The sequence below is a fragment of the Myxocyprinus asiaticus genome, chromosome 50 (assembly GCF_019703515.2).
Source record: "Myxocyprinus asiaticus isolate MX2 ecotype Aquarium Trade chromosome 50, UBuf_Myxa_2, whole genome shotgun sequence".
In the NCBI taxonomy this organism is placed as follows: domain Eukaryota; kingdom Metazoa; phylum Chordata; class Actinopteri; order Cypriniformes; family Catostomidae; genus Myxocyprinus; species Myxocyprinus asiaticus.
Window position 1 is genome coordinate 2,866,432 of NC_059393.1, and position 12,556 is coordinate 2,878,987.

Below are 12,556 nucleotides of genomic sequence, written 5' to 3' on the forward strand. Positions count from 1 at the left end.
CGACTAGTCTAAAAAGGAACCAACCTTCAGGAAACAGTCAAAAAAAAATGTGTTTATGTGACCCATTTAAAATACTTAATCTATTCCAAATCCGAAGCTAAATATGATCATTGTACATTAAATATAGAACATGACACATTCACTGAATCAACGTTAGTGAATATTTCACAGGCATATTTATTGAAAACAATTGAGTGAATAGTGCAGGATCAATGGAACAACCCTAAAAGCCCGTTCTAAACAGAATTCACCCAAGTAAAAGTTACTTAACATATTTAAACAGTCAGGACATTGTTGAAAATAATTAAGTTAAGCCAAATCTACAAGAGAAAAAAAAAAAGTAGCCATAGGATAGAAAAAAATAGGCCTGTGATGTAGCCTACAATAAACCTAATGTATTCTAAACATGACGTGCACACAGAATAAAAGAGAGTTTAACCCGTTAAGCAGTCATTTTCTAGGCTACTTACACAATAGCATACATTTTTTGATGAGCAAAATTAAGACGTCGACATGGTCCAGTGAAAGGTGGTACCTGACTTACCCGAGGCGGCTTTCCTGCTCTTAAAAAAGCCCGCTCGGCTGGAAAATAACTTACAAGCGCACAGATTTAAAGAAGAATGTGAAAACATCTGACTTTCAAACCAACGTTTCGTAAATCTGCTTCCTGCACCACCACCGAAGTGATTTCGTAGCTACTTTGCTTTTCTTGTCTAGCAAGATTATATTTTCCTGCGCGTGCCACGATGGTGAAATTAAACTTTGTATCTGGTCCAGATATCCTCTTTTTAAAATAATATTTGTATTATTAATTCTATTTAAAATATGTAACATTAATATGACTAAAATGTAAATGTGTACAAATGTTGAACAGTTTAATGAGGAAAATATTAACAGACTAGTAATTTCAGTGTCGACTAGCAGCATCAGAACCGTTTAGTTGACTAGTCTCGCACATCCCTAGTTCACCCAAAAATGAAAATTCTCTCATCATTTTTTTTTGCGATTAACATTTTTATTGATTTTCCAAAGCAAAGAAAAACAAAACATATATACCATGAAACAACATTAACTCCCACTACTTCCCCTCCCCAATCAAGAATCCCACCCGACCCCAAACCAACATCCCAGTGGTCTTACATAAGTACACACATATACAGAGAATAAAATAAAAAAATAAAAAAATAAATAATTATATATATATGTGTGTGTGTGTGTGTGTGTGTGTGTGCATGTGTGCATGTGTATATATATATATATATATATATATATATATATATATATATATATATATACACACACACACACACACACACACACACACACACACACACACACACACACACACACACGTATGTATAATATATATATATTATATATATATATACATACACACACACATGTATATATGTATATACATACATATACACATATAATAAACATAAACCTCTAAACTATACCTCTCTCTCCACAGACCCACTCCGAATGCCCCCCAAAAACATCAAATATCTACCCCATTTCCCAATAAAAGAATCCCATATCCCCAGCCTTCTACACGTTACCTCTTTGAAGGCTGCCACCCTTCCCATCTCCTCGCACCACTCCCGAATTGAGGGTGCTCCCACAGACTTCCAACCCCTTAAAACAATCTGCCTGCCTATCATCGCACTGGTGAGGACCCAATTGTTTATGTATTTGTCACCTACGTCGATGACCGCCCCATCACCCAAAACACAGAGTCTGGGGTAAAACAAAATCCGAATGCCCAACACGTCACCCACATCACTCTGTACCTTCAACCAAAATTCCTGAATCTCAGCGCACCACCAAAAAACATGGGCCATGTCTCCATCATCTGATTGGCATCGCCAGCAGGTGGGTGTGTCTTTAAGACCAAGCTTATACAATTTACAGGGGGTCCAATAGAACCAATGTAAAATCTTGAATTGTATAAGGCGCACCCTTGCATCTCTCGATGCAGTTTTTATGTTTTTTTAAAATCCTAGCCCATTCTCCCTCCTCCAATTCCAGGTTTAAATATTTCTCCCATAATCTCTTGAGAGTGGTTGAGACTCCATCCCCCAGACTCTGAATTAATAAGGAGTAATACACTGATGCCTCATGGCCCTTTCCAAAAGCAGAAATCACCTCTACTAGAGTATCTGCTGCTTTAGGGGGGTGTATGCTATTCCCAAAAATAGTACAGAGCAAGTGGCGTAACTGAAGATACCTAAATAACTGAGATCTGGGGATCCCAAAATACTTAACCAAATTTTCAAAAGGATCTCATCACACCGCTCTCATAAAGATCACCGAGTGAATTAACCCCCCTAACAATCCACTCTGACCAACAAAAAGGGGACTTATTAATGCATAGTTTGGGGTTTAGCCATAGGCTCGAGGCAACATTTAGATAAATATCTGAATTAAACACTCTGGACACTTTTGTCCATATTGAGTGCAAATGTGAAATAACGGGGTGTGATTTAACTTCTCTATTTAGTTTGATGGAAAGGATTTGCCATGGCCAAATAGGGGCAAGAAGTTCTTGTTCAATGCAGAACCAGGGAGGGGCTCTTTCAGGTGGAAGTGACCAATGAGCCAAATGTCTGAGACCAAATGCATAATAATAAAACAAAATCTTGGGTAGGCCTAGCCCACCTTTGTCAATCGGCCTATGTAACTTATTGAAATGTAATCTGGGGCGCTTACCACTCCAAATGAAAGACTTCGCTATGCTCTCAAATTGCTTGAAATAAGAGAGGGGGACATCTACCAGGAGAGACTGTAGCAAGTAGTTAAATTTTGGAATACAGTTCATTTAAATAAAATTAACCTTCCCAATCGTCGATAAATGTAATGAAGCCCACCTGTCTACATCGCTCAAAAACCTTTTTATTAAAGGGTCAAAATTAACTCTGACTAAATCAGACAAATTTGTTGGGAATAAACTGCCCAAATACTTAATGCCCTGTTTGGGCCACTGGAAGGTCGTTACTGGACAGTATGCTGTCAAAGCCAAAGCTTCGGATTTAGACCAGTTGACTTTGTATCCTCAGAATTTGGAAAAGGAATGAATAATTCTGTGGAGGCAAGGCATAGATTTAGTAGGGTCAGAGACGAATAATAAAATATCATCTGTGTAAAGCAGAAGCTTATGCACCACGCCTCCCGCCGTCACCCCTGGAAAATCATCCTCCTTTCTTATCGTGGCAGCTAATGGTTCCAGGGCAAGACAAAACAATAATGGGGAATAAGGGCAACCCTGATGAGTGCCCCTATCCAGAGTAAAATAATCTGAAATTAATCCATTTGTTTGTACCGCTGCTACAGGGTGTCTATAAAGTAACTTGTTCCAACCAATAAACGTACTTCCGAACCCATACATTTCCAAAATCTTAAAAAGATAATCCCATTCTACCATACCAAACGCCTTTTCGGTATCAAGTGAGATGGCAGCGACCGGAGTCTGATCATTCGCCACTGACCACATGATATTGATGAAACGTCTAATATTATCAGAAGAGCTACGACCCCAAATAAACCCCATCTGATCTATATGTATAAGAGATGTCATAACTTTACTTAATCGGTTAGCCAGAATTTTAGCCAAAATGTTTACATCTAGCTGGATCAGGGAAATTGGGTGGTAACTTTCACACTCGTTTGGATCTTTGTCTTTTTTAAGAATCAGACTGATCCGGGATTGTGTCATGGTTGGCAGAAGCTTCCCATTCTTTAATGATTCAGAATAGACATCTAACAAAAGTGGAGCCAGTTCTGTAGCATAAGATCTAAAAAATTCAGCAGAAAAACCATCTGGCACCGGAGCCTTGCCTGTAGGTAAGGACTTAATTACCTCGTCAAGTTCCTCCAAGGTTATCTCAGAATCAAGAGAGTTTTTTTGCTCATTCGTCAGTTTAGGGAGTTCTAATGGTTCCACAAAGTTTCTAATATCTTCATCAGTAGACGAAGACGTGGAACTATAGAGATCAAGATAGAATTCTTTAAAGGCATTATTAATATCAATGGCTGAGGTAAATATTTCACCACCAGCAGATTTCACTGAGGGAATGGTAGAAAAAGACTCTCTATGCTTTATATATCTAGCCAAAAGCTTCCCTGCTTTGTCCCCTGACTCAAAGTATGACTGTCTTGCCCTGAACAACCAAAACTCTGCTTTCCGCAACAAAATAGTATTATATCTGTATTTCATTTGGGTCAATTCTCTGAGAACATCAAATGACGTTCGACGCTTCAGCTCTGCCTCGGAACTTTTAATATTTCCTTCCAACTCCACAAGTTCTCGTGCTTTGGATTTTTTGATGAATGAGGCATACTGTATGACCGACCCCTAAGAACAGCCTTAAGTGCCTCCCAAGCCATGCCCACAGAAGATACTGAGGACCAGTTGATCTCCAATATAGACATTGATTTCAGTCTTTAACACATGTTGGAAATCAGGATTTTGCATAAGGGATACATTAAAGCGCCAACTATATGATTTCTTTTTTTCTGTATATGGCAACATCTCAACAAGTTCACCAGGGCATGATCTGAGACTAAAATGTTTCCAATTGAGCAATCCACAACAGATGAAATGAGGGACTTAGATATACAAAAAAATATATATTCTAGAGTAAATCTTATGAACTGATGAAAAAAATGTATAGGCCCTACCAGATGGGTTCAAAAGTCTCCAAATATCTGTAAGACCAAGATTTTTACACATCCTGTGAAGCGTCAGTTTTGCTCCAGGGGGTTTACACGCTTTTGCTTCACTATGATCAAGGAATGAGTCCATCAAAAGATTAAAGTCTCCTCACAATATTATGTCATGAGGGGTGCCAGCAGTTGGCAACATCACATCAAGATCTATAAAAAGCCCTGATCATCAGCGTTAGGTGCATAAATATTAGCCAAAATCAACCTTTGCCCCTGAGTTTCTCCTAAAACAATAATGACTCTTCCTAATTTATCTTTAATATGTTTGAGACATTTGAATTGTAGATGCTTATTTATCATTGTAATGACTCCCCTGCTCTGACTTGAATCAGCACTAAAGAAAACATGTCCACCCCATATCTTACCAAATTTTTCAGCTTCCTGCAGGGAAAGATGTGTTTCTTGAAGAAACACAATATAATATTTCTTATGTTTAAGAAAAGAAATAACCTTCCTTCTTTTTATAGGGTGCCCCAACCCATTCACATTCCATGTGGAGAGAGACAACTTATTCATATTAATATTTTACATATTGATATAATAAAATAAAAAAAATTGTGTGTCAACAAGATTACACAGACCACATTCCCCATTAATGCAACAATCAAACCCCAAACTTCCCCCCGAGCAAAACAAACAGAAAAAAGAAAAACGTGCGCACGACAGCGCCAACCGGCGTCAATCCCTAAAAACTCAAAGAGTTCGCCTACGAGAACCCCTGTGACAACTTTGCCATCGGATTATTCAAGTCCGGTGTTTCTGCACAGATTTTGTGAGGCAAAATTACATAACAGAAAATACTTTGTAAAACAGACCCCAGCCAACAGGCAGAATAACAGAAAAAACATGTAGATTCATTCACAGAACTGTCTCGAAGGTGTGTTCCTCCACAAAATAAACTCCAGCTGATATAAAGCCGTTCAGTTTCCTCTGACATACAAACAATTGTTCAGTGAGCCGGCTGTTATGAGTTCAGCGGATGACGTAATCATTCTACTGTCCCTTAAAAATACTCCACAAAAACAAACTCCAGCCAATAGGAGGCATAAGCACAAAGAACGAACAGATTTATCCACAACTGTCCCAAAGCAGTGTTATTCCACAAAACAAGCTCCAGCCCCTAGGCGGAGCCAGCACAAAAAACAAAACCTCCATCCCGGTTCCTCGGATGATCAAGAGCCAAACTAAAAGGCCGTGCAAAAAAAATTAAAAATTTTTTTTTTTTTTAAATGTATAAAAAAAAATACACCATAACTTACTCAGCCCGTTAACTTTATAAAAGACATCCTTTAAGTGAGCATTTAGTTATTTTGCGGTCATCCATAGTGTCCATTCTCGATCTGGCCGGAAACTTCAGTGTAAAAAAGATCTGTCAATGCAAAAGTTTCTTGGAGTCATGCCATAAAACAAATTCCAGCCGCTAGGCGGAGCCAACACAAAAAGAAACAAAAATGGCACCCAGCTTTCTCAGATAATAGAGTTTCTCAACCGTGAGGCAGTCCACTAATATAAGAAACATTAAATGGCTTACTCCAATGTATTTATAAAGGAGAGTGCCTGTTTTGGACATGTAAATACTTTGCGACCATTCTTCGTGTCTATTCTCAGTTTGGCCTGGAACATCAGTGCAAAAACTATCTTCTGTTTATGTAAGAGTTTCTTGCATTCCCTGAACGGATCGCGTTTCTCTCTTGTCGAATTCGCAAAGTCCGGGAACAAGAAAATATTATGGTTCTTCCAAGAAAGCTTCCCTTTGCTCCTCGCCTGGCGCAACACGAGATCTTTATCGGATGATTACAGAAATTTGGCCAGAATCAATAGGGGCCTATCTCCCTCAGCAGATCTTTGAGCCGGGACTCTGTGAGCTCGCTCGATTTCCAGTTTATGGCCTGTTATGTCGAGCAGACTCAGGAAGAGCTCGTCCAGGAATTTCACCATATCTTCATGCTCAGGAATTCAAACAATTCGTATGTTATTCCTTCGGCTCATGTTTTCGAAGAATTCCAGTTTTTCCTAAATTAATTCCAAATCTGTTTTGGAAGCGGGTGGATTAGCGGATAATTCCCTTTCCGATGACTCAAGATAATCTATCCATCTTTCAACTTCTGTCACTCTTGAAAACAACTCAGAGAATTTTGTTTCCATCGCCGTAATCGATCGACGAATTACAGCGAGATCCTCCAAGTCAGCAACAACCTTCGTCAGCATCACCGAGATGTTGGACAGTTGACGCTGAATTTCTTCTCTTGACGTGCTGTCCAAATCGAGTCCCCATCTCGCAGGGCCGCCAGAGGCCTCAGCTTGAACACGTAAGTGTCTTTTAATGTCTCCAGAGTCTGAGGATTTTGACTTCTTTGCCATGTTTACCTAAAAGAGCAAGTATGTAACTGGGTGTATCGAATCTCACCGGATTATAACATGAAAATAATTTAAAAACTAGCAAAGTTCGCAGAGCTCGTGTCTCACACGTCTGCTTCTCGCATGGCGTCATGTGAACCCCCACTATTGATGTTTTTAAGGCTTTGCACAGTCGTGACAGTCTGCAGTTGGAGTTTACTGACTGTCTCCTGAATAAATACCATCTGCGCAAACGAATCGCAGAGCTGCAGTGCCAAATTCTCTCATCATATACTCATCCTCATGCCATCCCAGAGTGTGTGACTTTCTTTCTTCTGCAGAACACAAATGAAGATTTTTAGAAGAATATTTCAGCTCTGTTGGTCCATACAATGCAAGTGCATGGTGACCAGGGGCCAGATTCATGAAAATGTTCTTAAGAAATAAATTAAGAAAGTTCTTAGGATAAATTATAAGAAGTTCTTAAGAACGTTCCTAAGTGCAATTCTTGAAAAATTCTTAAGAAATTCTCAAATATTTTCTTAAGAACATATTTTTTTCTTAAGAATAAAAAGACAGACATTGACATTGTCTGATCAGCCTCCTCATGGAGTTGCCTTGACTAATAGCCTACAACAAATTCAATACTAGTAAACTGTAACGCTAAATTTATCTATTAACCTTTTTTTTTTTTTTTTTTTTTAAGTAGTGAGCACCTCGCGATTGTTTTTTTGAATGTAAAGTGTGTGAGTTGTGTTAGTTTAATGACATTAACCTTCATAGAAGAATTGCTGCTAACCATTTGATAACTTTTAATTTGACATGGAGGAAAAGAAAAGAAACAAAAACTTCAGTAGACAAGAGCTGGATTTTCTTGTTGAGGAAATTAAAAGGAAAAAGTTCTCCTTGGGAAGCTTGATAATTATATCACGTTGGAAATTAAGAGGTGGGAAAATTGGAAAGTGTGGCAAAGGCTGTCTCCGCTGTGCCAAACTCTGATAGGGATATGGAGTGAAAAAGAAAGTCTCAGCTTTCTAATGTTATAATTATTATGTTTCTATGAACTCTAAAGATCGCGGAAAGAGAGTGCTATATGCAGCGCATCCATTACCATAACTGGTCACCACAATAAGAAGCTTCAAAATAACATTTATTGTTTGAATTTGGTGATAACATTTACATGGTTTACAAGCTGAAAATAGAAATATAATTAAACTTTTTTTTTGGTCTAAAATAATATTTCTATGTAAACAGCCCACTGCGACAGACTCAACGTGAAAAATCCAGTAAATTCATTAAACATCTTACCTTTTAGGATTTAAGACAACAGTGAGGTTATCCTAACTTTAAGATGTTGTTTACGATGATATTTCAGAACATTCTTTTTCCAGAATTTTAATGCTTATTACGTTTTTTTCTTAAGAACAATCTTAAGAAAAAAGATAAGAACTTTCTTAAGAAGTTTATTCGGGAATACAAAATATTCTATTTGTAACTATTTTCTTAAGTTACAAATTAAGAAGAAAATGGTAGATAAGAAGAAATTTCTTCTTAAGAACATTTCGTGAATCCGGCCCCAAAACTCATGTTAAAAAAGGACATAAAGGCAGCATAAAAGTAATCCATACGACTCCAGTAGTTAAATTCATGTTTTCAGAAGCGATACGACAGGTTTGGGTGAGAAACAGATCAATATTTAATCCATGCTTTCACCTTCACATCGACATTCTGATGTGGAAATGACTTTCACTTTCACATTCAGCCACCTACTGGTTGGGGCTGGTCAATGGTGGAGATTTATATATTTTTTTTTAAAAAGGACTTAATTGTCAATTAATTGTCATTAATAATTTGATCGATTAAGCTTATCGATCATCGATTAATTTCAGGACAAATGTGTTCAGAAGTTGCATGATACGGCAGATACTGTCTATACAGTAATCCACCTCTAGAGGGCGCCTGGTGCTGCATGTCACTTAAAGAGCTGAATGCAAACAATGTTGGACCGTTTCTCTATAAATTAACTTTATTTTTTCAGCAAACACTGTGATAGTGTGTTAAAATACAACATGAAAACAAGCACTGTTGATCTACTTGTTTCATCCCAGCCTACAATTACTCCAGTGATCGCCAGGAAAGCACGAAGGCACATTCAGCTGACATCATTACCTTAGAAACGTTAAGTACAGTTTACGCAGCATGTTATGATTTGACTTAATTTTTCAAGTCCAAAGGTCCTAAAGTCCTAAATATCCCACAATCCACAACTTTAAGTTTTAATGAACTCAAATATGTTCTCAAGTTGTTTTTAGCAATAGCCTAATTCATTAACAGTAAATAAATTCCCAAATTTGTTCTAAACATAGCCTAAATGTATTCAAATACATATTAATAAGAATATTTTAAGAGGAAAATGCCATTACTTGAATTCCTTAAGTGTAATAATTTAATTGATATTTAAACAGTATGCTGCATGCTCATTATTTTGAGTCCTCCACGTGCGTTTTGCAATATTAACGTTAACGATAAATCGATCGTTAATTTCCACGAGGATCGATTATGAAAATGTCTGAAAACTGACATCCTTAATCTGTTCCTCACCTTTATTGCTTCAGAAGATATGGATTTAACCACTGGAGTCATATGTATTTCTTTTATGCTGCCTTTATGTGCTTTTTGGACCTTCTGAGTTCTGGTCACCATTTACTTGCATTGTGAAGACAAACAGAACTGAAATATTCTTCTAAAAATCTTCATTTGTGTTCTGCAGAAGAAAGAAAGTCATACACATCTGGGATGGCATGAGGATGAGTAAATGATGAGAGAATTCATTTTTGAGTGAACTATTCCTTTAAATATTAAACGTAAGAAAAAAAAATATCGGTCATAATTATAGGTCTATCTCAACTTATATAGACCTATAATTTTTGACTTCCCCCCCCCCCAATATTTCCACGTAGTTATCGGTTCCTAAATATTTGGTATAAAAATAATGGTCAAAATTATCATACATCTCTATGTAAATATTGGAAACAAATTCAGTCAAAATTATTGGAGTATCTCTCTAGACCAATAATTTTGACAGATTTTTTTCTGTTATTTATACTTTTCCACCTAATTGGTTATCAATTTTTAAATATTGCAAAGAATAAACTAAAAATAAGTTATTTACACTTTTCCACTTAATCAGTCATCGATTCCTAAATATTGTGTTTACTGATAAATGGGGCTATCTGATAAGTCTCTAAAACTTGCACCCAACAATGACATTACACCACTATGCATTCAACTGTGTTCACAAGTAAACTTTACATTTTACTGTGTTTCTTGCTTGCATAAATTATTTACTTTTTTATTATTATTCAATGCAAAATTAATAAAACAGGCCATTCACCTTTAGAAGTTCGTGAGGAATGATTTAGTGTCAAAAATCAATAATTAAATAGTTAAAAATGGAAATGCAAATTGGTTATAGGAGCATAAATCAGTATCGGTCATAAAAATAAAAAAAAGAATCAGATGATCTGTACTAGCAACCATCTAGAACACCATAGCAACTGCATTGCAATGCTCTGGAAACCACCCTGAACAGCCAAGCAATGCCCTAACAACAACCAAGAGCATTATAGCATTGTGGTGAAGAGTTCTGCATGGGCAAGAACCACTACATTTTTGCAAAAAAATTTACACACTTGACCTTTGAAGGCAAGGGCTGTAATGATCTGCAAGTGCTCTGCAAGCAGTGTTCACCTGTAAGCGTGCAGCACGCCATACACAGTGGCGGTTCAAACAGCGGGATCTCTATGATCTCCATCTGTTCTTTAGGAGCTCCGCGGAAAGACGAGCCCCGCAGGAGGTGACCCAGCAGACGCACCCCAACAGGGGTCTTCTCAGCAGCCTGGTACCTCCAGTTAGTATATGCCCTGAGATACGTCGCCTTGTTCTTCTCCTCAATGGTCACTAGATAGTCCCCTTGAAATAAGCACAGACAAACACAAGCATTTAGCAGAATTTGTCTCTTTTCATTAATTGAGTACAAATCGGTTGTCCAGTTACTGTACTTTTATTAAAGCAATAAAGAATGTTGCCATGGTACTGAATATATACAATGCTAATACCATGTTTTTGGATATTTACCATGGTAATACCATGTTTTGAAACATGGAACCATGGTAATATTGTGGTATTTCTATACATACACCATTGCAATTCCATGCATATTGAACATGTACAATGCTAATACCATGTTTTTGACAAGTACCATGACAACACCATGTTTCAAGTCATTAAACATTGCAATGCTATGCATTTTGAGCATGTAACACCATGTTTATATGCGTGTATAGTTATGCTGTCACTAACCCACAGCGCTGTGTCGGATACTGTGCACGGAGCCCATGGTGCTGAAGCGGCAGATGAGCGGACATCCCTCCCGCTGCCGGTCATACGCCTCGATCTTACAGCCTCCAGCCGACACTACGAACAGCGCCCCGCCGCCGCAGCACACCAGCCCGGGCTCCTGCTCCACCGCCACGATCTGCTGCGACGCGAACGGGTGGCAGTTATAGACGTGCACCATTTCTGCAGCGGCGACTGTACACTACATTCTTGTAAAGCACGGAAGAGTGCGCTGCTGTGCAGAAGCGGAGTAAACAGTGGAATGGCAGTTGGTATGACATGCAGTGAGTAGAAGTGGGCCTGGCGTGGTAGCCCGGAAGTTGTCAAGGATTGGTCAGTTACGATGGGTCTAAATAACAGTTCTGCTTTTAGATTAATCACAAATGTAGATCTTAACGCATATTTTAAATATACACGAGCTACATACATACTTTAAAACGAAACTGTCTCAAAATGTTGATACCTTAAAATTATAAAAATCCTCAAGCCAATACTTTGTATTATTTGTTATGTATTACCATAATGGTTTTATACACAGTAGGGTAACCCATATAATCATAGATTTTAATATTATTATGTGTTACTATTATTTTATGTTTTATATATATATATATTTTTTTTTTTTATTATTTTTTTTTTTTTACAAATTTACAAAGTACATTTTTAAATGCAATAAAAATCTGCTATTTTTAACTCTTCACTGTGTAATTTTCTTAACCGGACTGCTGTGTCACATGGTGCCTGTGATTTTTCTCTGCGCTGTTGAGGACTGATCAATCACAGTCGATTTTGATTACTTGATCTTTTTTCTCTCTAAATTATTTTGTATATGAATTGGGCAGATTTTCAATTGTCTATCAGGCATAAATCTTTAGAATTGTTATATTTAAACGGCTATACTGTAATAATATATATATATATATATATATATATATATATATATATATATATATATATATATATATATATAAAGGTTATACTCAAATAAATAATAATAATAATAATTTTAAAAAAACCGTTCTGAGATTTCAATGCGGCTCAAAGGCGGATCCAGCTTTCTGAGCCGCCTAGCGCCACCTGAAGGATGAACGAATAG

General features: G+C 37.3%; 1 protein-coding gene across 2 annotated transcripts in view; it reads right to left on the reverse strand.

Annotated features, from left to right (window-relative positions):
* The window catches only part of LOC127438674 (BLOC-2 complex member HPS3-like), a 57,610-nt gene extending 45,878 nt beyond the window's left edge, over positions 1 to 11,732 (reverse strand). For both annotated transcript variants that reach the window (XM_051694415.1, XM_051694414.1), the window contains exons 1-2: positions 11,425 to 11,732; positions 10,813 to 11,034 (exon numbers count right to left, since the gene is read on the reverse strand). In XM_051694415.1, coding sequence (XP_051550375.1) covers positions 10,813 to 11,034; positions 11,425 to 11,641 — 439 coding nt within the window. In that variant the 5' untranslated portion in view covers positions 11,642 to 11,732. The remainder of the gene's footprint in view (positions 1 to 10,812; positions 11,035 to 11,424) is intronic.
* Positions 11,733 to 12,556: the final 824 nt, after the last annotated feature.